General features: G+C 32.9%; 1 protein-coding gene across 12 annotated transcripts in view; it reads left to right on the top strand.

The window, feature by feature from the left end:
* Window positions 1–22,461, top strand: part of LOC126830886 (C-Jun-amino-terminal kinase-interacting protein 4) — a 65,424-nt gene that overhangs the window by 21,558 nt on the left and 21,405 nt on the right. For 10 of the 12 annotated variants that reach the window (XM_050561358.1, XM_050561357.1, XM_050561354.1 and 7 more), the window contains 13 exons: window positions 106–255; window positions 579–750; window positions 1,162–1,365; window positions 1,888–1,950; window positions 2,335–2,394; window positions 2,806–3,043; window positions 3,366–3,446; window positions 5,622–5,689; window positions 5,869–6,020; window positions 6,708–6,879; window positions 7,124–7,147; window positions 8,453–8,566; window positions 8,887–9,069. In XM_050561358.1, the coding sequence (XP_050417315.1) occupies window positions 106–255; window positions 579–750; window positions 1,162–1,365; window positions 1,888–1,950; window positions 2,335–2,394; window positions 2,806–3,043; window positions 3,366–3,446; window positions 5,622–5,689; window positions 5,869–6,020; window positions 6,708–6,879; window positions 7,124–7,147; window positions 8,453–8,566; window positions 8,887–9,069 (1,681 nt within the window). The remainder of the gene's footprint in view (window positions 1–105; window positions 256–578; window positions 751–1,161; window positions 1,366–1,887; window positions 1,951–2,334; window positions 2,395–2,805; window positions 3,044–3,365; window positions 3,447–5,621; window positions 5,690–5,868; window positions 6,021–6,707; window positions 6,880–7,123; window positions 7,148–8,452; window positions 8,567–8,886; window positions 9,070–22,461) is intronic. The other 2 variants (XM_050561353.1, XM_050561347.1) reach the window with 1 other exon arrangement.

The following is a 22,461-nucleotide window of genomic DNA, read 5'->3' as shown; positions in this document are numbered from 1 at the left end:
AAACATATTGGCTACTAGCCACGTTTGTGTAGTTATCTCCCTTATCTGTATTTGTTAAAGGGAATTTTAGTTATTGAGGTTGAAATCATGTATGAATACTTGTAGATTTGGTGTTCAGCTGGTGTTAATTTAACTGGTGGTAGAACTAGGGATGGTGGATCAATAGTTGGTACCAGTAGTATCTTCTACTCTAATCCTACAGAAGAAACACCTAAACCTACTGATGATGTTGAACAACTAGATCAAGAACTCAAAGTATGTAGTTAATATTCTTTGCAGTGCAATATTTAATCACTTTAGATATCTTTCAAATTTTCACAAAGTATTCATAGAATCATTGAATTTATTTTGGAGAATTTTTCATAATAGACATATCTTTGGTCTGCTTCTGTTGAATATTTTTTGCCAACAATTTGTACAGACTATGTATGTATATGTCTGAAGCTTAGTTGTGTCCATAGTTTGTCTACGATATCACCCTTGGTGGAAGTGCACCTTAAACTCCAGTAACGAATGAACAATGTATTCATAGTAATCTTTATGATAGGGACTAAAGATGTTAATGCATTTTTCCTCAGGATCATGACAAGAATTTAAAGGATCAAGAACAGTTATCATCATTTGTATGGATTTGTACCAGTACACAAACTACAAGTGATATATCAGTTATTGATGCTAATAATCCAGCTGATATCTTAGAAACTTTCCGAGTCTCTTCATCACATATACTGTGTATAGCTAGTGTTCCAGGTACAGTATTTTCTATATAATGGACACTGACAATTAGTACATTTATTAATTTTATTCTGATTATAAACAATTTAAAAGTAAATACTTTATGTTGGTTACAGTCATTTTAGAATTTATTTTATGCACTCAAAGCTTTCATTCAAGTTTTATGGTTTGTTATAGATTTGGATGTATTAAATGTGCAGCGATAAGAAATCAAATAGAAATCACTGGAATTAGTATCTTTTCTTTTTAATTTGTAAATGTGTGTGGCAGACTTAATTGAGTCTGAAAATGTTTTTCCCATTTTACCTGCACTTATTGGTACATGTATGAATTTTAAATTCCCCTGAACTTATCTGTTGGTAGGGTCTACATCATCTTTATATTTGTTGGTAGAGTCTATAAACTTTTATATTAATTATCTTTTAGGTGCCCTTGAGTCAGATTACCCTGTTGCGGAAGAAATCCTGAAAGCAGAGGCACCGCTATTACCTAAAGAAACGGTTATAAGTAGCGGTACTAAAGATAGTAGTGAATCACCAGAGAGTTCTGGTATCGGTGGTATTACATTTGTCCAATGTTCAACAGGTGGTAATAGTAGAGAAACATCACCATCAGGTTCACCTTCAACAGGTACAGATGATTTAGAGATGAGCCAATACTTTTAGCAAAACTATTACAAATACTGATAATTATAGTTAATAATTATTAAGACACAATATTCATGTTATTAATGGCATTCATGGGCCTTGAATTTTAGGGTAGTTACTCTCTATATTTATGTGAGAAAAAAGAAATGTTGCAGAAATTAATGCGACTGATATGTCACATTTAACGCAATAAATGTCTTGACTGAGTCAGATGATGAGCATTTCTCCGCTTAGGCTAAGCAGAGATGAGCAATTTGATTTGTCAATGCTTTGGAACAACATAACTCTGTTTCTAATTGTGGGAAAGTGAAGAAACTTATTCATTACATCATACCTTGATGTTTGATAATGAGCATTTTCTGCTTAAATTAAGCATAGTGAATAATCAATTTGATTGTTCGGTGCCGTATGAAAATATAAATGTGCACGTAATTAATAAGTGTCATCTTTTTTGGGGGGTGTTGGTTTTTGTTGGTTTGTTATCAATTGTTTATGTTACTTATAGGTTCCAAACTGGAAACTAAAGCAGATATTGAAACAACTGCAGACAATCTGGTGGATGGGGCTGGTAGGGAGCAATTTTATAGCATATAAATTACAAGAAACATTAAAAAGTCACTGGTTCCCTCTAGTCAAATCAGATTTACATCGATTCCATCTTCTTTTTTTGTAAATTGATTAAGCAAAGTTGTTTGCCATAGACAGGGGAGTTATTATTTGTAATTAACAGTAAATTTCTGTATATACACCTTTGCTCTCATATGAAAGTGTTTCAATTCAAATGTGGCAGATAAATGAAGACAAATATGATCAGTGACGTCGGTCTGGCTCATCTAGTTTTTACTTCACTTCATTTAATAACGTGGTCTATGTGAATCAGTCTGCTTCCATTCAAAACTATTTTGGACCTATCTAAGTCAACAACAGTTATGAAAATTATTCATTATTACAGATAAAGATGCAGATAATAAAGAAAAATCTGATGATAGTGAAAAGGAGAAATCTAATTCAGGTTAGATTACTTTGTATCTAAACAAAATCATTTTTCTTATACTCTCTCCCTCTTTCTGACATCTCCATCATCTGCTAACAATTTCAGATTAACAACTTCTTCTCAACCTTGTAGGGTCAAAATGAAAAGCATTCTCTTCTGTTCCTAAACATAGTGATACTTGAATGATCATTCATGTTGTTGGGGTTAAAGTTAAACATATTCGACCTATAAAGGCTACAATAAACTGTTATCTGGTGATCCACAAATGATTTAGACATGAGTGTTAGTATAGAGTCTATTGATATATAGAACTTTTCTTATGTTGGAAATAAGAAGGAGATGGAACTGAGTAGTCTAATGTGTGCACAGTTTTAGGTCTTATTAATCGATTCTAGTTGATCAGTATTAATTGTCTTCTTTAAATTCCAGATCCTCTTGGTGTTTCAACTGAAAGTGATCAACCTACAGTGTTTCGAGCTACAGGTTCACCACCATCATCTCGTAACTCTAGTCCTACCTCACCATTACGACCAGGTGATCATAGAGGACAAGATTCAGGAGAAAGTAAAGATGGTGATAGTGGTATTAGTGATGATGTACAGTTTAGTGATATGGAGAAGATGAGTAGTGCTTTACCAAGCATGTGGTTGGGATCACAAACTGGAAGGTAATTATTCAGAACTTTGAAAGTTTACCCTATACTCAATACCTCATAATGCCATGTTTTAATAGTGAATGATGTATCCTAGCATTTGATGCTTAATACATGTTGTTCTTAGATGTTTAGTGCTTTACCAACTATGTGGTTGGGATCACAAACTGGAAGATAATTATTAAGAACTTTGAAAGTGTTAGAATTAGCATGCGTTTTCCTCAATAAATGCTTGATTATTAAATCTATTTTTTTTACAATTTTAAGAAACAAGGTTGAATCCATTCGGTTTCCTTTTTGTAAAATTTCTTCAACTGAATTTTTTTTTACTTTTCAGTTTGTATGTTCATTCAGCAGTAGCCCAGTGGAGAAGATGTCTACATTCTATAAAACTTAGAGATTCCATACTCAGTATTGTGTATGTTTTTCTAGACTTTTTTGCCATTTACATTATTTTTTGTTTTTATACACTCAAGACGTCTTTTCACATTTTTTGTGAAGACTCTAGGAGTCACAATGTTCATTAGATTTTGATAAAAATTAAAACATATGTTTATATCCAAAAGATCTCGGATTTTAATGTAACTTAGAATATATTTATGACGCAAAAATCTTCGAGGAGTTCCTTTTTGCTGGAAAATGGACTATCTTCCTGTTGGAATTGCCCCTCTCCTTGAATCAAATAGTCGCAAAGTTGTGGACCTTCTAGAGGCCATAATGTTTGTCTGATTTATATGTTAAGGGCATTGAGAACTCTAAAAAGCACATTTTAAAGCTAGCACTGTAAGTTTTGTTTATAAGATATGACATTTTTTGTTATTTGAGGCGATAAAACTACATTTTTTACCAACTACATGTATGTTCTAAATTTCGCCCAAAACCATGATAATAAAGGGTGCTGATGACAACAACATTCAAATATTCTAAATTATGCATGCATGGATTTTTATCACATTTGGCATGAACATTACTATATGCAAATCCAAGAAATGTAAGGGACACTTTTTGGCTATAAACCATGGTTTGTTTGCTAAAAAGAGACATTGATAATCCCTCCCTTAGATCAAAAGTAGAGGTTATGAGCGACATTACGACACTAAAAACGTTAAAAGATATCCACTCAAAATATTTTAAAATCTTGGTTCATTATTTAACATCAAACAAGATTTTGTGATTTCGGTAAATTCTTTGAATACATCCACAACAAGTTTTAAAATACAACAATTCGGATGTAAAAAGTAAATATTTACTTCAGTGCAATACTCCGCCTGTCTCAAAATCATTTTATACACTCGACCATCAAAAAATGAAGTTCAGCCATGTTCCAGTCGCGATAGTCCTGGATAATCACATCTTGGAAGAAATTCCTTCTGACATCATAATATAGATAGGGCTGCGGTTAATTAATTGTTTGTTTCTCATGACCTGTGTTTGTGGTATATACATGCTACATGAAGTAATTCATTATTAATTATTCAGATGGAATTTAAAAATTTTTGAGTTTAATGCTGTTTCTATTTCATTAATAACTAATGTAGCTTACTTGGTCATTGAAAACCCAGTTAATAAAATAGATTTCATAGATTAAAATATCTGTTGCACAATAGCTGGGCATCGGAAGGGTTGATGATAATAATAGGAGGTCTAAATTTTAATGATATGCTTCAAAGTTAACGGTTGATTAATTCATTCATTCTTGGCATTTCATTTCTTCATCTTTCCCTACTTTGACAACTCATGAAATGACCTGTTCCAATCAGGTTGATTATTTGTTGACATAAATATTTAAAAGCATACTTTTGGATTTTTAGATACAACTTAAGTTAGATTATTTAACATGTAAGTCCAAATAATTTATTACACACATGTTCGTTTCTCTAACCGTGAAGGAAGATAGTACCCCATCGGCACATGGCATCATGATAATATAAATACTTTTATTATTTTGTCTATCTTCATCAAACTACAGTGGACTCTGTCACTTCTGACTCTGTCACTTCCAAATCGATACAATATGCTGGATTATACTGCATTATTTTAATGCACCTTCATATACCCAGAACATAAAATATGATAAACCTTTCAGTACATTCAAAATTTTATTACATAAAATTATTAAGTTTTTTTTTTCTGGCGCATACAAACCACTCGTGCGTCATTCTGTAGATGTTTTCAAATTTAGATTTCAAGTAAAATCGTTTCTTACTGTTTCTTATATCACGATATTCATATGGATCAAGAGTGACAGGTTAGTTGCGAAAGTGACGAGTATTGAAGTAAGAAGTGGTACCGACGTAGCTAGCCATTTTGTAATTTAGTACACAAGATATGATTGGAGTGACAAATAAGACGTATGTTTCAGCCAGTGAAAAACTTGATTACTATAACTACCCGATAAGTACTTTAGTGGGAAAGTATCTTTAAGTTAAAGATCAACAGATTTCGATGAGTTTGAAGTTGTGTTATCATCATTGTTTGTCCATCTGTCAGTCTGTCTTCAATTTCTTATTAATTTCAAAGTAAATTACATTGCTTTTATAGTTTGTTTTCTGTATTTTTAATAGGATTAATTTATTTTTCATCATTATTATAGACATGTTAAAGGACGGGTAATGGTAGCATTAGCAGATGGGACAGTTGCTATATTTCATAGAACTTCAGGTATACATAACAATATCAACAAAATAACAACAAATAATAAATGAATATAATTATTATCTTAAATAGTTATTATCTTTAATAAAATCATTACAAGATGATTTAATAGTTTCCATCACAATATTAGACTACTAATACTTGAAGAATTTTATTTTTCACCTATTTTTATTTATTTTTTTCAGATGGTCAATGGGATTTAGAGAATTATCATCTGTTAGATCTAGGCAGACCACATCACTCTATACGTTGTATGACTGTTATAGCCAATAAACATGTTTGGTGCGGTTATAAAAATAGAATAAATATTATTAATCCTGAAGACATGACAATAGAGGTACATCTAAAAGTCATTCAAATTAAATCAGAATTATGAAATATAAACATACATTTGTGATAACAAAAGATTTTCTTGTAACTGTTTTACTTCATTGTAGTGGTGAAGAAGAATGTCTTCATTTAAATATTTTGATTTGATAGTTCTTACTTTGGACTATGGTAGTAAGGTCTTAAAAAATGTGTTGATGTTTGAAGCATCGCAAATTGTCTCTGATTTGACTGCAACAAATATTGATATGGACAAAATAGCATCAGTCGTGTGTATGATAGTGCGCTGTTCATGAATACAGTTCATGCCTTTATTATGGGAAATGTTTCAATCCGCCAGTTTAAAGTGCATTTAAAAAAGAATTCTGACATAAAAGTCATGGTCATTTTTCCTCTCAACCAATCAATCTAACATGTGTGTGTGAGTTAGTTGTATTTTACATCTGCTTCCACTGAGGTGATATCACAGACAGATCTAACATTATGACCTATTACATTGTATACACTGCTGACACAGAATTTTCCAGACCACTATTCCTTGTAGTCAGAGTACAGATATTTGGACTGAAACTAACAAGACTATTTAATCAAATTATTATGATACATATTCCATGACTGTAGATTCTGTACTTATAGTAATAACTGTAATTCATTTCAGAAAATCTTTACTAATAGTAATAACTGTAATTCATTTCAGAAAAGTTTTGATGCTCATCCTCGTAAAGAAAGTCAAGTTCGTCAGTTGGCTTGGGTTGGTGATGGTGTATGGGTATCGATAAGATTAGATAGTACATTACGTCTATATCATGCTTATACACATCAACATTTACAAGATGTAGATATAGAACCTTATGTCAGTAAAATGTTAGGTAAGATTATAACACTACACTTAAGAATGCTTGTAGCTTATGGTAATTCCATTTTTCTGTTTTAATTGCTAACAGTTCTTTTCCTTTCCTTCAATCTAGCTTTTTACCATTACTAAGTCTTTGTATGAGAATTCTATATTACTTTCTTTTGTTTTAGATTTATATTGCTTGCTTAAAATACTACCAGTAATATAATATTATCATTTAGAAAGAGAATTTAAAATATATAAAAATTTAATTGTAGATAGATATAGGTTCAAATTGAAAGGTAATGTACATGTACTAAATGCTTCCTCCCTTTTTTCCTCATCCAAAATATGACGTACACATGTACCTAAACATGTATATCTTTAGATAAATTGTCACATTATTATTCTTTTAATTATTTCATTCAATAGGATTCTAAGCGTTCTTTCCAAATTTTCAGATTTTGAAAGTAAAAATAATTTATGTGACTAGCTAGGTGAGCCTAAGTCAATTGTTATATTCTCTGACCAGAGCCAAAACTCACCAGCCTGTCTTTACTTCAATAATTGTAAATAAACGGATGTTCCAACAAAAGTTAAATTTGCATGTGTATGGGATATAAAAGTATGTTCTTCAATCTTTGGTTATTGGTGAGGAGTGTGTACCAGACCTATTAATCTCTTTCTACAGTATATTAAATGCTTTGGAAATGTTTACTATTTAATTCTCATAGTCATAGTCCACTTAGCTTTTATTAGACATTATTTAGCAAATTATTATGCACCTTGGTTTTGTTTTTCCTGCATTATCCTTGTTACAAATGTTTAATTATTCATTATCCATCTTTTCCTCAATTGATTTTATCGATGATAGAAGTAATATTTCAGATATGAAAAAATAGCAGCTAAAGGATTATAAATAAAGATTATAAACTTTTAATGAAACATTATTGAAATAGGTTTGTCTTGGAAACTGAAATTTCTGTTCATGATAGGGTTGTTCAGTTGTTTTGTTTTATTACACATGTTATTGCGTTATGAACTTCAGACATAGAGATGAAGTGTTCTTAGTCAGGAATAATTGTAGGTGTTAGAGGTTTTCAATAAAAAAAAGAAAAAGAAAATGAATACATGTACTGCTATAAGTTAAATCAACCTTTAATATCGGTCCCCTTCCCCCCAAAAATGTAGAGCAATGTTGAGGTCAACATACTCATTTGTTTTCTTTGCAAAATGATCTTTGATGTTTATAAAAATTCCACCTTTATCCTTATGCAAAACTATTACCATGGTCTTAGGAATGACACAAGATATTATTTTAGTAAAATCCAAAATTAACCATATCACTGACAGCACTGTATAATCTATTAATTGGCCTAGTTAAAGAGATATACTAGGCTGATGAAAAAAACTTGTTTTGAATTACGAAATCTAACAAGAGAGTTCCAGTCACCATTAAACTTAATTACATGTATAATTGTATATTCATGTTATTCATAGATGTGTTTCTCTAAAAACATCAATCATCAATTTCATCATTTTCTTCACCTTTCACCGTCTTTTTAAGTGATAAAATTATACCATTTTCTATGTTTATTTTTTACCAGGTACTGGTCGATTAGGTTTCTCTTTTGTGCGTATAACAGCTGTGTTGATCTCCAGTAATAGATTATGGATTGGCACTGGTAATGGTGTTATTGTGTCTGTACCTTTATCAGAAAGTAGGTAACATTTAAAACTGTATTCCCAAGAGAATGCAGATGTAATTACTTTTACCATGTATGATGTTTTTATGAATTAATGGGACAGTCTGTTTTTTGTGAATGTTTTTGAAATAAAATGTCAATTAAATCTATGTAAAGGGTAAATTGGGTTAGTCATTGCCAAGAAAACTGCGTTTTTACACAAAAGTGACCACGTTTTACTCTTCACTAATTGAAAGTTGAGCACCTTAGCATTATCTATATTTGAAAATATCTAACATTTGGCAAACTTTGCAAGATGTAGAGTATACATTCATAAAATATTTCATTTATTTTAGGCAATAAACAACAAATAACGACATCAGCAGTTGGTCGACCAGGAGGGGTAGTACGTGTTTATAATGATGTTAAAACAGACAGTGTAACACCAGGCAGTTTTATACCTTATTGTTCAATGTCACAAGCTCAGTTATCTTTCCATGGACACAAGGATGCAGTTAAATTCTTTGTTGCAGTCCCAGGTAGGTTAAATTCATATTGAAGTTATATGAAACACATGTTTATGAACATATATATCCATTTCCATGGAGCCACAGATTCTTTATCTTTGGTCACAGCATTTATTTTTAGCCACAGCAGTTGAGTGAGTTGTTTTTGTGTAAGAATACACTAGTCTTGATAGCCTACTCCAAATGATGTCAAATTTGTTGCTACATCACAACCAACAGTCCTGATTAGTAAGTGGAGGTTTCATAGAACAATTTACTCAGAGGAATACTTTTAGAGAACAGTCAGACATCACTTTCTGTTACTAGTCTTTATATTTTTATGTAAGAGAAAAATTAGAAATGCATATTAGAATTAATGTGACGTGGTAGTTCGCATTAAAATAACTTAATGCCTAAATTATTTTCTTGTTTTAAGTGTGTTATCTATGAATATATTTGGTACATGACTTTAAATAAAAAAGAAATAATGTTCTAGTGTAAATGTTATGAGCATGTCTGTTTTATGTTTAAATACCCTGTTTGATAGTTGTTTTTAGTAAAGCTACCTGATCAACAAGATATGACATTTCATTGTAATTGGGATTTATTTGGTCTCCTGTGCTCTATATTGATTAGCTCACCCAATGCCTTCTGACATTTTGAATCTGGATGTTTTTTATATTTTGCATTAAATTTCAAGTTGCTTGAGTATATTTTTTTTCTTCGACTTTTCAAACTCTTGACAGTTTATTGATTTTGTCACGCATTTACGGTCTTGCTAGGTTTTTTTTATAAATCTATTTAAAAAGAAAGATTTCCACATAACTGCTACTTTCTATTTTTGTTTTAACTTAAAGAGCACATCAAGTGAGAAAACAATATTATATGTACCTATAGCCAGTGGTTACTATGTATACACATTACGGCATTATTTTAATATGCCGCATTATCATAGAAAGACATAACCGACTTCAGCATATTGTCATGTCTGTTATTGGTGTATATGATCTTTCACAGGTATTTCGCCCCCAAATCAACCATTATACTAGTTTTGTAGTAAGCAGTGGCGTAGGCGATGAATTCCATGCGACAGCAAGATCGTGTGAAAGTGCCACCGCGATATGGAAAAAAGTTAACGGCGATAATAAGCAGCGATTCGTATGGATATATGTGCGTATATATGTACGGGATAATTTGTTGTCGGTGAATGGAAAATGGTTAAAATATTGTATAATGACAAATTGGCTGTCAGACGTGGCAATTCTTACGAAATAAAATGGTTATTGTGTGACGGTACAGAACCCAAGTAGAACCAGCGGTCACGGGTGTGTCAGCTTCGTCACGTTCAGGCTTTGTAAAGAACTGGGCAGTAGATAAGTATCGCAAAACATTTTGAACATTATGATTATTGTCCATTGATTTGTATACTATTATGATATGACTAGTTTCCACATGCTGTCGTCTGACTTCAAGGAGACTAAAAGATATTTTGATATTTTCATTTTTGATCACAATTTTGTTTAGGTCGTGGAAAATTCTCAAAATCTGCTATAATTTGCTGCTTGACATCCAATGTCAAATCTGTAAGGGCACGCTTTGCAGGACGATCACACATTATTCATTATGAATACAATATTATAATGATAGTGTTAGGGTGACCCGTGCACTAAGTTGGTCTCCACACGGCTAATGCAATGTGCACGCTTCAGTGGTTGTGTCTCGAACTATGATAATAGTCAGCGGTGGAGTGTATGAGACTATAAATAGCCATGGCACGTGCAATTCTCTATAAATCTATCAACTATTACAGCCGTAAAAAATCTATGGCCGATCGTTTGATTGACAGGCGTTAACTCCACCTACATAATCTCGATTATCAAGTAACGTTTTCAATGGCTGTGGTACCGTTAGCCTATTCGGTTTGAGATGGGGTTGCAATTCAATTCGTATCACATTTATTTTTACTACAAATTAAAAATAAGACTTTTAATAATATAGATAAGAAGCGAAAGTTTGAAAGGAATGGACCAAATCAATAAGGCATAATTATATCCGACTTCTTGTTAGCCTGCGTGACTCTTGTACTGTAACTGGTAGGCCTACGTAACTCCCAAAGCAGACAAATAGGAAACTGATCCAATGGGGCTGCAATTCAACTGGGGTGATACGATGTTTATCAATTTCCATAATTTTTCTGTAAACGCAAGTGACAAAAGAAGCGTATAATACCAACATCCAAACTCTCATTTTAACCACAGCTAAACAATAATATCAAGGCCATATATATCAAACTTTAAATCAAATTGACTGACATGCGGCCTCGCTTTGTACACTCTAAAATTTCCGGGAGTATGATGTCAACGTAACGGTTAATCTCTGCTTACGACGCCATTTAAAAATATAATCAGTCAATGAAATCATGTTTAAATCCAAACCGAATCCAAGCCATCCGTGGGTCTACAGAGTGGATTTTGTGCTTGTTGTGTAAATAAAGATCTAATTTATAATTTCTATGACATCTGAAGCCTAAATAAAGACTTGCAATAATCAGATTTAGCTCTTGCATAATGCATGTATAATGCATGATTGATTTAGGGCTTTGAAGTTTTATGTTAGAGATGTTTTATAGGGTCGTGTAAAGATGGCAGCATGAAATCATTTGAAACTAATATAAATTTTAAATGGGCTTAACTTCCATTAGGATTGAGGGATTAGATTAATTTTGGGTTCATTATTTCTTTGATAAGAATCAAGAGTACCATTTTCTGTACATGGTCTTAAACTTTGTTTGCTGTTTATCTCGCAAAATTGTCCTTCTAATAATAGTTCTATTCTAGAATCTAAAGAGTAACAACATCTACAAAAAGACAAGTTTGACATTTGTATATTTTGTCTGAATGGTGAGAAAAGAAGTCTATTGATTTCTGTTGATTTTTCCTGGCAAGTTTTACTTACAAACGTCCCTGATGATTTCAGCCTGTCTTATTTGTGAGTCAGTAGGTTCCATTCTTCATGGATATTGAATGTTGTGAATAGGTTGATGAGGAAGAAAAGCGTAGTTTTACAGATCACTGATTTATTATGCTGCGTCTAGAGTTAAAAGTCTTCACAACCCCAATAAATCCTGTTAATAAGATAAAATCTCCAATTCATAAATCACTGATTTCTTATACTGCATCTAGAGCTAAAACTCTTCATACCTCAATAAATCCTGCTAATAATAAAAAAAAAAAAAATCAACAATCCACAATCACTGTCCTATCTTCTCAAAATTAGTATGTCAACTCCTGATCAAGATTATCAAATCCTAATTCTTCCCCTTGATAAATTGAGCCATTAATGACAAAACTGCTGTTGTAGCATGTATTATGTTACATAGAATTTTTTTTAAAATTGAGTTTAGAATACCATAGTGTATGGTGTAAACAATGATTCAGTCAGGTACAACAGCTTCTAAGAGGAGCAAATGCTTGGAAGCGTCATGATCTTTGGACTTGAAATTTGAAGAGTATGCAGAAACACCACTTTACTGATAGAATTCTCCTCACTGGCACACTCAACCACAGAAAATGAAAATTACCATGATAGTCTCAAAATGATTGAAGTATTGTAATAAAAGAAAAACTAGGTATTTCTTATCTTTCGATGACTGAAAACCCCTTAATTTGTCTTTTTCAAACAAGAGCTCACATCCGTCTGTACTAGAGTAAGCTTATTCACTGTGTACAGTGAAATAAATACATATATCAATACTTATCATTTCTCGCTTTTATTTCTCTAGAGGGTCCACAACATTGGTGTTACATACTTTTACATTATTTGCGTAGGTGGAGCGACAATTTCGGTCTGATTTTCACAGAGGTCGAAATTCTATCATCATTAGAGTGTAATGGTAATATATTTAAACGTTTTTTTTTTTAAATCGGATGAAAATTATGACCTCTAGCAGGTCCACAAACTAAAAACGTGGTTTTTCGTACAATCAGGGGCCATAATCTAGAAATTACAGTCAGATATGCACGAATATTGAAAGGAGCTGAGTTCTTTGGGTAATAATATATCTTAAGTTTCATCCAAATCGGATAAAAATTGCGACTTTAGGGGTCCACAACCTTGGTATTACATACTTTTACACTATTTGCGTACAAGGAGCTGACATTTTGTCAGGCAGTTTCCCGAAATTAGAACTCAACTGTCATTAGGATGTAACGATGATACTTTTAAAACATTTTTTAAAATTGGATCAAAATTGTGACTTCCAGCGGGTCGACAAGCTAAAAACGTGATTTTTCGAACAATCACTGAATCAGGGGCCATAATCAAGGAAGTTATGATCTAACGTTTGAATATCGAAAGGAACCGAGATCTTTGGGTAATAAAGATACATTTTAAGTTTAATCAAAATAGGATAAAAATTGTGACCTCTAGAGTGTCCACTAGCTAAAAACGTGATTTTTAGTACAATCAGGGGCCATGATCCATGAATTTACTGTCCGATACATGTCAACATCGAAAGGAACTGAGATCTTTGCGATATAAACCTATATTTCAAGTTTTGTCGAAATCGGGTAAAAATTGTTACCTGTAGAGTGTCCACAAACAAATTGCAGACAGACAGGGGCGACGACAATATAAGTCTGCATGAAAATATGGGCGTATAAAAATTAAATCTTGGTTTTTTTTTTTTTGTGTAGATCAACTGTTTTGATAAAAAAAAATCAAATAAAATTTATAAAGATATTATCCTACAGGACGTGGTTTACTTGAACAATTACAGTCCGCCGGTACCGGTAGTGCCAGATTAGAATTATATCTTTGTTTTGTTTTCTCATTATCACTATATATGATATGACATCGATTCAGAGGGGCTCACATCCGGCTTGCTGACAACGGTTTCATTATACAATGATTTTAATGAGGTTACATATAGATCATCGGACATTTTCTTGATGTGATTGGAACAGCTGCATTTTCATTTGTTGTTGACGATGCAAATCAAGTCTGGTAAAATATAAAATGGAAAAATGCATCGAAAACATCTTAATTTTAATATGATTGGAAGAATTGGTTATTTTAAAGCATATCTATAGTAAGACAGTGCTCTGACAAAAATTGATTTTGATGTGACTTAAATATTCCATACATGAATTATAGAAGTATTTTTATCTTATTCAATGAATAAATTGAAATAATGGCGGTTAATAGAAATTGAAAAACTAAGCATTTAAAAAGCCTTATATTTGTATAAATAAAATCTATGTCCTATTTTAAAGCCGGTGTCTTTCATTGTAATGGTTGATGACTTGGGTGATTTCATTAGCTTTCAAATAGAGGTGTGGAAGTGCTGAAATCAGATTCTCGACTAAAGACATCAATCCTACCACATAAAGGGTGATCTGTCAATGTAATGAACTTTATAAAGGATTAGCCAGGCCAAGAGAATACAATACATGAAAATACAATTTCCAGACTGATTTATCTAGTATTAAATAACTACAGCAAGCTTAATGAAATACTGAAAACGAAATAAAAGAGACCTGTGACTGATTTAATTGGTAAAATGATTAATATAAAGTGGGAGTTTTAATGAAGAAATTAGAACTTTCACCAAGAAAATGTAATAAATTTGGAAAATATTATATACTGTCACTTAGAGTTGGTTATACCTTATTTTCCAAAATCCAAGAAGTGACCTACTTACAAAGTAAGATATCTTGCATAACTCCATTCAAATTAAAGCCACTAAAGCTGTGCATGTCTAAAACCCATCTTATGTCGCCCTACGATGTGATAAAACTGACGGCGACTAATGGAAACCGAGAGCTTATGTCGCTACGACTGAATTTATCGAGGACTGAATGCAACCACAAGCAACCAGTTGATCATAGTCGTAAGCGTGCTCATGTTGCCCGGCGTCAGTTGCAGAATCGGAGCCACAACTGATCATGTGACTGCTTCTTGATAACCTTCAAAATAACTGCATTCCACCATGTTTGTACCGTCCCCAGGGTACCACGTGACTAAATAGCCGAATCTTATTGGCTGCCTCAGCGAGGCGCTGACTCAAATTAGTCGCAGGAGCGCTCATGTCGCTTGCAACTAGGAACAACTAGTTGTCTCTTGTCGTAGGAGTATAATATGTGCGACTCCGAGAAAGTGGAGGTGACTGGTTGCCATCCGACTTAAAAGGTAGTCGCAGGAGCGCTCATGTCGCTTGCAACTAGGAACAACTAGTTGTCTCTAGTCGTAGGAGTATAATATGTGCGACTCCGAGAAAGTGGAGGTGACTGGTTGCCATCAGACTTACACCAGTTGTAAGAGTGCCAAGGTAGTCACGAATGATCAGTTCCACTTGATCGTAAACCAGTCGCCGTCAGTTCTGTCGCATCGTAGAGCGACATAATCTCTATATAGATTTAAACTTCAAACATGTAACAATATGTAACAGCAAGGAGTTAGTTTATGAACTGTTATTTATTTCACCCATTCTAGTGATAATCAGGGTGCTTAGAAAGAAAATTGTATCTTACACTAATTCATATATATTTACTTACCTGTAGCCACACCCACTATTAATTCTCTTTGATCAATTTAAAGCATCGTTTGATTATTTCAGTGGGCTATAGATTATTTCAGTGGGCTATATTTAAAAGATAAAGAAATAATTATTTCCTTTTACTAACAGATTTTTAAAGGCAATAAACTGAGATTCATATTTGTAAAAAAAAGTGGGGTTTAGGTTTATCATGGAATAAAATAATATTCAAAGGGGTTTAGTTTAGAAATGAAATCTGAATTAAACTTTTTCACTCTTCCACAGGAAATTAGTTCTTTTCATAAAACAATAAGCCCTTTGATAAATAAAAATGGAAAATGTAATGAATAATGTTATTGACTTAATGCTCAAAGAAATATCAACAACAGTTAACATTCATGTGTACTAAAATACTAGCAAAATGTTTTTTAATGTTACCTAAATATTTGCAGAGTAAATATATGGATAGATGTTTATTGAACATTTCATTTACAGAGATTTATAAAATACAAGAAGTCATTGTCTTCCATGTTTTCAAAATGTTACATGTAGACTTTCATTTTTATGATCTAAAAATAATATTGTAAATGTAAGTCAATTTGTCAGGGCTTATCACAAGCCGACCAAGGTGTGAGTAGTAGTAGTAGTTAAAGAAGCTAAATCGCTAATATTTGGAACGTAGAAATTGACATAAATGGGTCGCAACGCATATTATAATGTAGTATGAATGTATATAAACTGATTTACATTCAATCGTTTCTGTTTTTACTATAATTTCTAATCAGTGATGTTCGGCAAAATACATCAGAAGTCTAAATCGAATGGCAATCTATAGCGTCTGGTTATTCCAGTCTACACCGATAGTATTTATTGCGCATGCTCTCCAGATAAGAATATGGCGTCATCATTTGACATGACTTGTGGAATATGTCTAGCATCGTTCTTCGAGTCCCTGTTGCAAATGGCGCTGAAACGCATTATGGTACACGATTCGTGTACCAATGGTAAAATGTTTATTTTGTCTTAAATATTGGATATCAGAAGCCCATCTATTCCCGGTAAGATCACAACATCAATATTGATTTAAATGGATCACAACATCAATATTGATTTAAATGGATCACAACATCAATATTGATTTAAATTGACAAATAACTTGTGTTTTCAATGTCAAAGAGTTTGGATGATATTGAGTTAGAGACTTGGCTACTTTAAAACAAGTAGGCGCCCCAAAGCAGTCGCCTACGTCGCTTGATTCCAATATGCCATCATTCTTTCATTTCTCTGTAGCCTTTATACTGTCTTATCACTATCCTATTAATGGTTATAGTGAACTGCCCAGTTAGTAGTAGCATTAGTGCATGGGTCGTTGGGCGACAGAGTGTAAAAATATTCTGTCAACTCTCACAAAACAGGCAGAATTGACAGGGAGATCTCAAGATTCTGTCCCATATCTGAACCTCTTGTTCACAAGAATTTGTTCCCATAAGTGAACTCAAATAATAACAAAATCATAATACGATATGGACTTTATGTCAACTTGGATAAAACTGCTTTCTGGAGAGATAACGACCGGCGAACAATTATATAGGCTATACAATCATGTTCTACTGGGGCACTCAGAGTTATAGTCATTATTTTGTTGACATTCATTGTAGGGTGGGATTGTGGATGACACCCTAGATTTGGAATCGACCCTCCCTATTCACAGCTTCTACATGTAGATCCGCTACTGTTTATGATAGTTTACCTTATGTATAATTATAGACCTAATGCTCAGTGCAAGGTGGGGGTGTCCATAAAATAAAAACTGTCAAATGGACGGTTGTGGCTCATACTGAGCCATAATATTATGAATATGTAGTGTAGTATAATTGTATTTGAAACCTTTTTGATCTCTTTTATCTTTCATGAAAATACTGTTGTATCTATATGACCTGAGAAAAGAAAGACATTTATTTATTGGACATATCTTTGAAATTACTGGAATGAAATTGGCTTTTTTTATTGCAATGAATGTTTATGCATCATTAAAGCATTTTGGATATCAAACTAGTCCAGAAATTAGACTTGACTTAAAGATGAAAGTACAGAGAGAAGATTTATTCTTCCTGCTTGATATTTATGGTAGTAAGCTGGGATAATTACATCATGTGCAGTTGCAGTGTTATTATTCATTGTCGAAATTGTGTGGTAAAAATAGACAATGTAGCATCCGCTACTCTCATGTCTCTTAGATGCTAATATTTCATTTTGACGCCATTTTTCCCAGAGGTGTTTTTAAATGTCATCTTATAATGAAACTTTTGTTTTATTTTTATATTGGAAAAATGAAATGATAATGAAATTTCAGATTAAAAGGAAATGATTTATGTTGTGCTTAAAACATCAAAAAGTCCAGAAAATTGTGTGTAAATATGGATTGGAATAACTCAATTGAAAAGCCTTTTCATTATTTCATTTTTTTATATGCCCACTACATTGAAATGTGATCATATATTGTCGTCGCCCCCGTATATATGTCTGGGGACCACAAACCATTACGGACACACTAGAGGCTAAAACTAATATCCGATTGACTAGTTTAACCCTTGTCATGTTTTATAGTGTTTTGTAATAACTACTGGGTACAACATTCTGGGTACACATGGAAATGTGGTCGTATATTGACGTCGCCCTCATCCGTCCGTTTATCGTCCACAATTTCTTGTGAACACCCTACAGACTACATTTATCATCTGATTGTTTTGAAATTGATATATGTTGTTTGTATTAGTGAGATGAAGAAGCCTATTCAATTTCAATAACTTCCTTTAATTTCTTCAGGAGTTATGGCCCTTGGTTCACTTTGATGCACCTTGTGAACGCTTGTTTTCAATAATATGTATTGCCATATTTCTGGCACTTGATCACATTGAAAAATCTTGTGGGTGCTCTAGAGACCAAAGTGTTAGCATGGGGCAAACAAATCATAGTGGTAATTACTTAATGGTTTGTTACTCTTAACCCTTGTCGGTGCACGTGTGGTCTCCGTGGACCCCATGCACATGTTTTATTGTGTTTTGCAATAACTACTGGGCACTACTTTCTGAAATTTAGTGACTTTGTCTTCTATACATTTTTACACATAGCGAAGAGTTCGGTTTTCATCTGCTTCCCACATGCAGAGTTATGTTACATAACTCTTGAAGGGAACAAGGGGTCCAATCGGACCCCTAACTTACAACTCACAGGAGGGATTTTGCTAATGTGTTTTCTGTCTGATACCATATTGGGTATGCCAGAGTATTCTCTCTTTTAACATCTGCATGTTACAAATACCAAAAATTAAATGATGAATTCCAAATATTCAGTGGTTTGTGTATCAAGCGTGAATTGCCATTTAACCTCTTTATCACATAGTACACAAAGTAGCAATTTTGTGAGAATTATTAAATCTTTTCTAAATGTCACTAAAATGTTTTTGTATAATAATTTAGTTGTTTTTCAGTTGTCAAATATGAATGCAAATAAAAACAAAACCACTGCTTTTTAATTCAAATATATCTGTACGTAAAAACTTTGAAATAATATGCAACAACGCTTGTCAACTGTTCAGATGACTTACCTGCTGTTGGCTTATCTTTTGTTGCCTGACAACCTATCTTTTAAGATGTCAATAAAAATGACACTAATGTCAGGACTCTGGCTTTACAATTTTCCTACTTCATAATTAAAATATTTCAAAATTCTATTTATGCGAATCTATAACATTAGACATTTTAAATCCAATAGAATGCAAGCCAAGAAATAAAGAACTTCATAATCTGATGCCTTCTTGGTCATTACTACAGTCACCATGACATGAACTTTTGTTTTGCTTTGATAACCCTTTTCCTTAGTTACATGCTATATATCATCTGTTCAATTACTGGAATTGTATAAGGCTACCAGACCAGAAATTGGTTCCAGATAATTACAGTATGTTGACATACAAAGGTTAAATAGGCCTAAGAAATTTATTGATGGTGCAAATCACAGGATGCCAGAAATTGACTGGAACAGTTCCTTTACCATTTGACCTTTGAGATCATAATTTCTTACGTCATGGAGGGAATTAATGTTGTGCGGATAATTGTCAAATTGACTTGTAAAAGTCTCAGTGATGATTGTACAGCCTAAAGCATTTCCGTCTAATTAATCTACAAGACAGAAATTTTCTTGTATCTGGGCGATTTTTGTAAATGCTACATCTAGGTTGCTAATCACACAAACCATATTTAACAATTCAACTTATATACCCAGTATTTTTAAAACACCTACCAGTCCTACCTGTAATTGTATTAATGTCACCCATGCCCATTAACACTAGCTAGAGGTCACAGTTATTTCCTTATATTATTAATGCTTGGTTTCGTTTCAGTTTTATTTCCCACTTAATCATGACTGTAAGGACTGTGCTATTTGCACAGTGATTGGATTTACCATCCACAGTTGATCAAAATTATGCTTTTTCGCTAGATTTGTCTTAATGACAGAAGGCCCACCATTGTTACTGTTGAAAGTCTTTACTGGTACTTAGTAAAAAAAAACATAACATTTTTCACTGGGTTGAATCTGTAGCCACTGTAGGTCTTTCTTATGCAATGTGTGCAAAAGGTCAATCATTATGGAAAATTCCACCAAAATCTGATTTCTACACCTTTGCTCCAAACTAGGAATAAAAGACATAAGATTAAATTATTAATATTATATTTTCATGAATCCTGTTTAAGATCACATTTTTAAAAAAAGAATTATTTGGTTAATATTAGTATAAATTTATCTACTGAAAAAAAACCAATCAAGCTTTAAAACACAAACTGAATAATAATGAGCTAATTTATTAGGAACAATACTGTTTTCATTTCCTTAAAATTCTCTTTCTTCTTGAGCTTTCGGAATTTTTCCACGACATATTGGGTTAGGAATTAAAGATGAAAGACGTCTATTAGATGATGGTTTATAATAACTGCCACCTAGTGAGCAGAAATGATGCTCAGGATTACCAGATTAGTAGTCAAAATGTCAAATGGATTTCATTAGTTTTTAGACTTCCTTCATGACCCAGAATTTATATTTCTAACGTTGATTAAGCTACTAGGTCATGTCACAATGGTTTTCTTTTTTTCTTTATCATTCAGTGCCACCATGTTCAGAATTCAATAAACTAGATTAAGAAAAAATGTTAAGAAAATCAATGTATGTATCTGATGAAACAAAGAAAAAAATCATTTCTCCTAATTGGTACACACTTTTCCTCTTTATATAAGGTAATGATAGATAGTGCTTAAATTTACAGAGTGGCTTTGAAAGTTGTCATTGCTTGATAATTAATTGATCTTAACCTTAGAAAAGATTTATTTGGTAATGCTTTCATTGAAAGGGGCTAAACTTCTTACTCAATATTATCTATAATATTTGACATTAAAAACATGAATTAGAATTTAAAATATTGGTCCGTTTCAATCAGTATTGATGTTGATCTCTTACCGTGAAAGGGGGTTTGGATAGCCGAATGGTTAGCGTGTGCGCGTTGTATCATAAGGTCTGTCATTGAGTCAACTGGTGTGATTTCGATTCCCTGGTTGTACGTGACAAGGAGTAGGATCGCCAGTCCAACCTTGTGGGTTTTTACCGGGTCCTACGGTTTTCTCCCACTGTTAAAGACATCAACGCGCAAGCGAATTATTGAAATAAAACTGAACCTAGTTTGTGTTGAGTGAACGTTAAACCCCATTTCTCTCTCTCTCTCTCTCCAATTTACTCCCACTGCTAAAGACCCCTATGCGCAAGCAAATTATTGAAATAAAATTGAACCATATTTTAGTCTCCAAATGACCTTGTTTGTGTCGAGTGGGCGTTAAGCCCCATTTCTCTCTCTCTTACCGTGAAAGTATGGACTCCTGATATCCAATATGTAAAATTAAAATCAGTGATTGGCGTTGTTTTCTGTCTTGAGTGCAATTTGTAATGTCCTACAAATAAGTGCGAAAGTTAAATGTCAAACTGAACTCCCGATGTAAACTGGACTAACGCGGCGTAAATGACTGCCATTCAATTTGGACTGCTCAGGTATTTCCCTGATAGACACATATTCAAGCAACATTTCATATTTTTTCATTGAAGGCCCCTATACATGGTTATTGTTGGAAAAAGAGTGATTTTAGTTATTTTCCCGTGTGAGTCGATTTTCAAAGCTAATTTTACAAAAAAAAAACGACAAAGATTATGGCTTTTAATAATGTTTCTTCAAACAATACCCATTGATACATTAAACATGTGATAACAGCTTATAATATAGTGTGGTAAAATTTCTACACTATTCGAAATATTGATTATTTTTTTTTGCACAAGTATTAATCTTCAGCACTTTAGGCACTCCATAGACAGTTAAATTTGATGGTGAATTCTTAATCTATCTATATAACATTCTATTATAAACCCAAAAATTTCAAGACTATTGTCCAACTAGAAGATACAAAATTGTTACACCAAAATCGAGTCATATGCTAGAGTCATATAACTTTACACTTTTTATATGCCCACATTGAAATGTGGTTGTATATTGTCGTCCCCCGTCCATCCATCCGTCCGTCAAGGGTCCACAATTGCTTGTGGATGCTCTAGGAGCTAAAGTTAATATCCGATTGACTTTAAATTTACACACAGTGTTTAAGGTCATGAGACGAAGAATCCTCTTTATTTTCAGCGATATCCGATAATTACTGCCAGAGTTATGGCCCTTGATCACTTTGAAAAATTTTGTGGATGGTCTAGAGGCTAAAGTTAATATCTGATTGGCTTTAAATTTATACACAGTGTTTAAGGTCATGAGATGAGGAAGGCGATTGATTTTCAGCAATTTCCAA

This window comes from Patella vulgata, chromosome 8 (assembly GCF_932274485.2).
Source record: "Patella vulgata chromosome 8, xgPatVulg1.2, whole genome shotgun sequence".
NCBI lineage: Eukaryota > Metazoa > Mollusca > Gastropoda > Patellidae > Patella > Patella vulgata.
The sequence above is the reverse complement of the archived record's forward strand: the minus strand, read 5'-3'. Positions and strand labels throughout refer to the sequence as shown.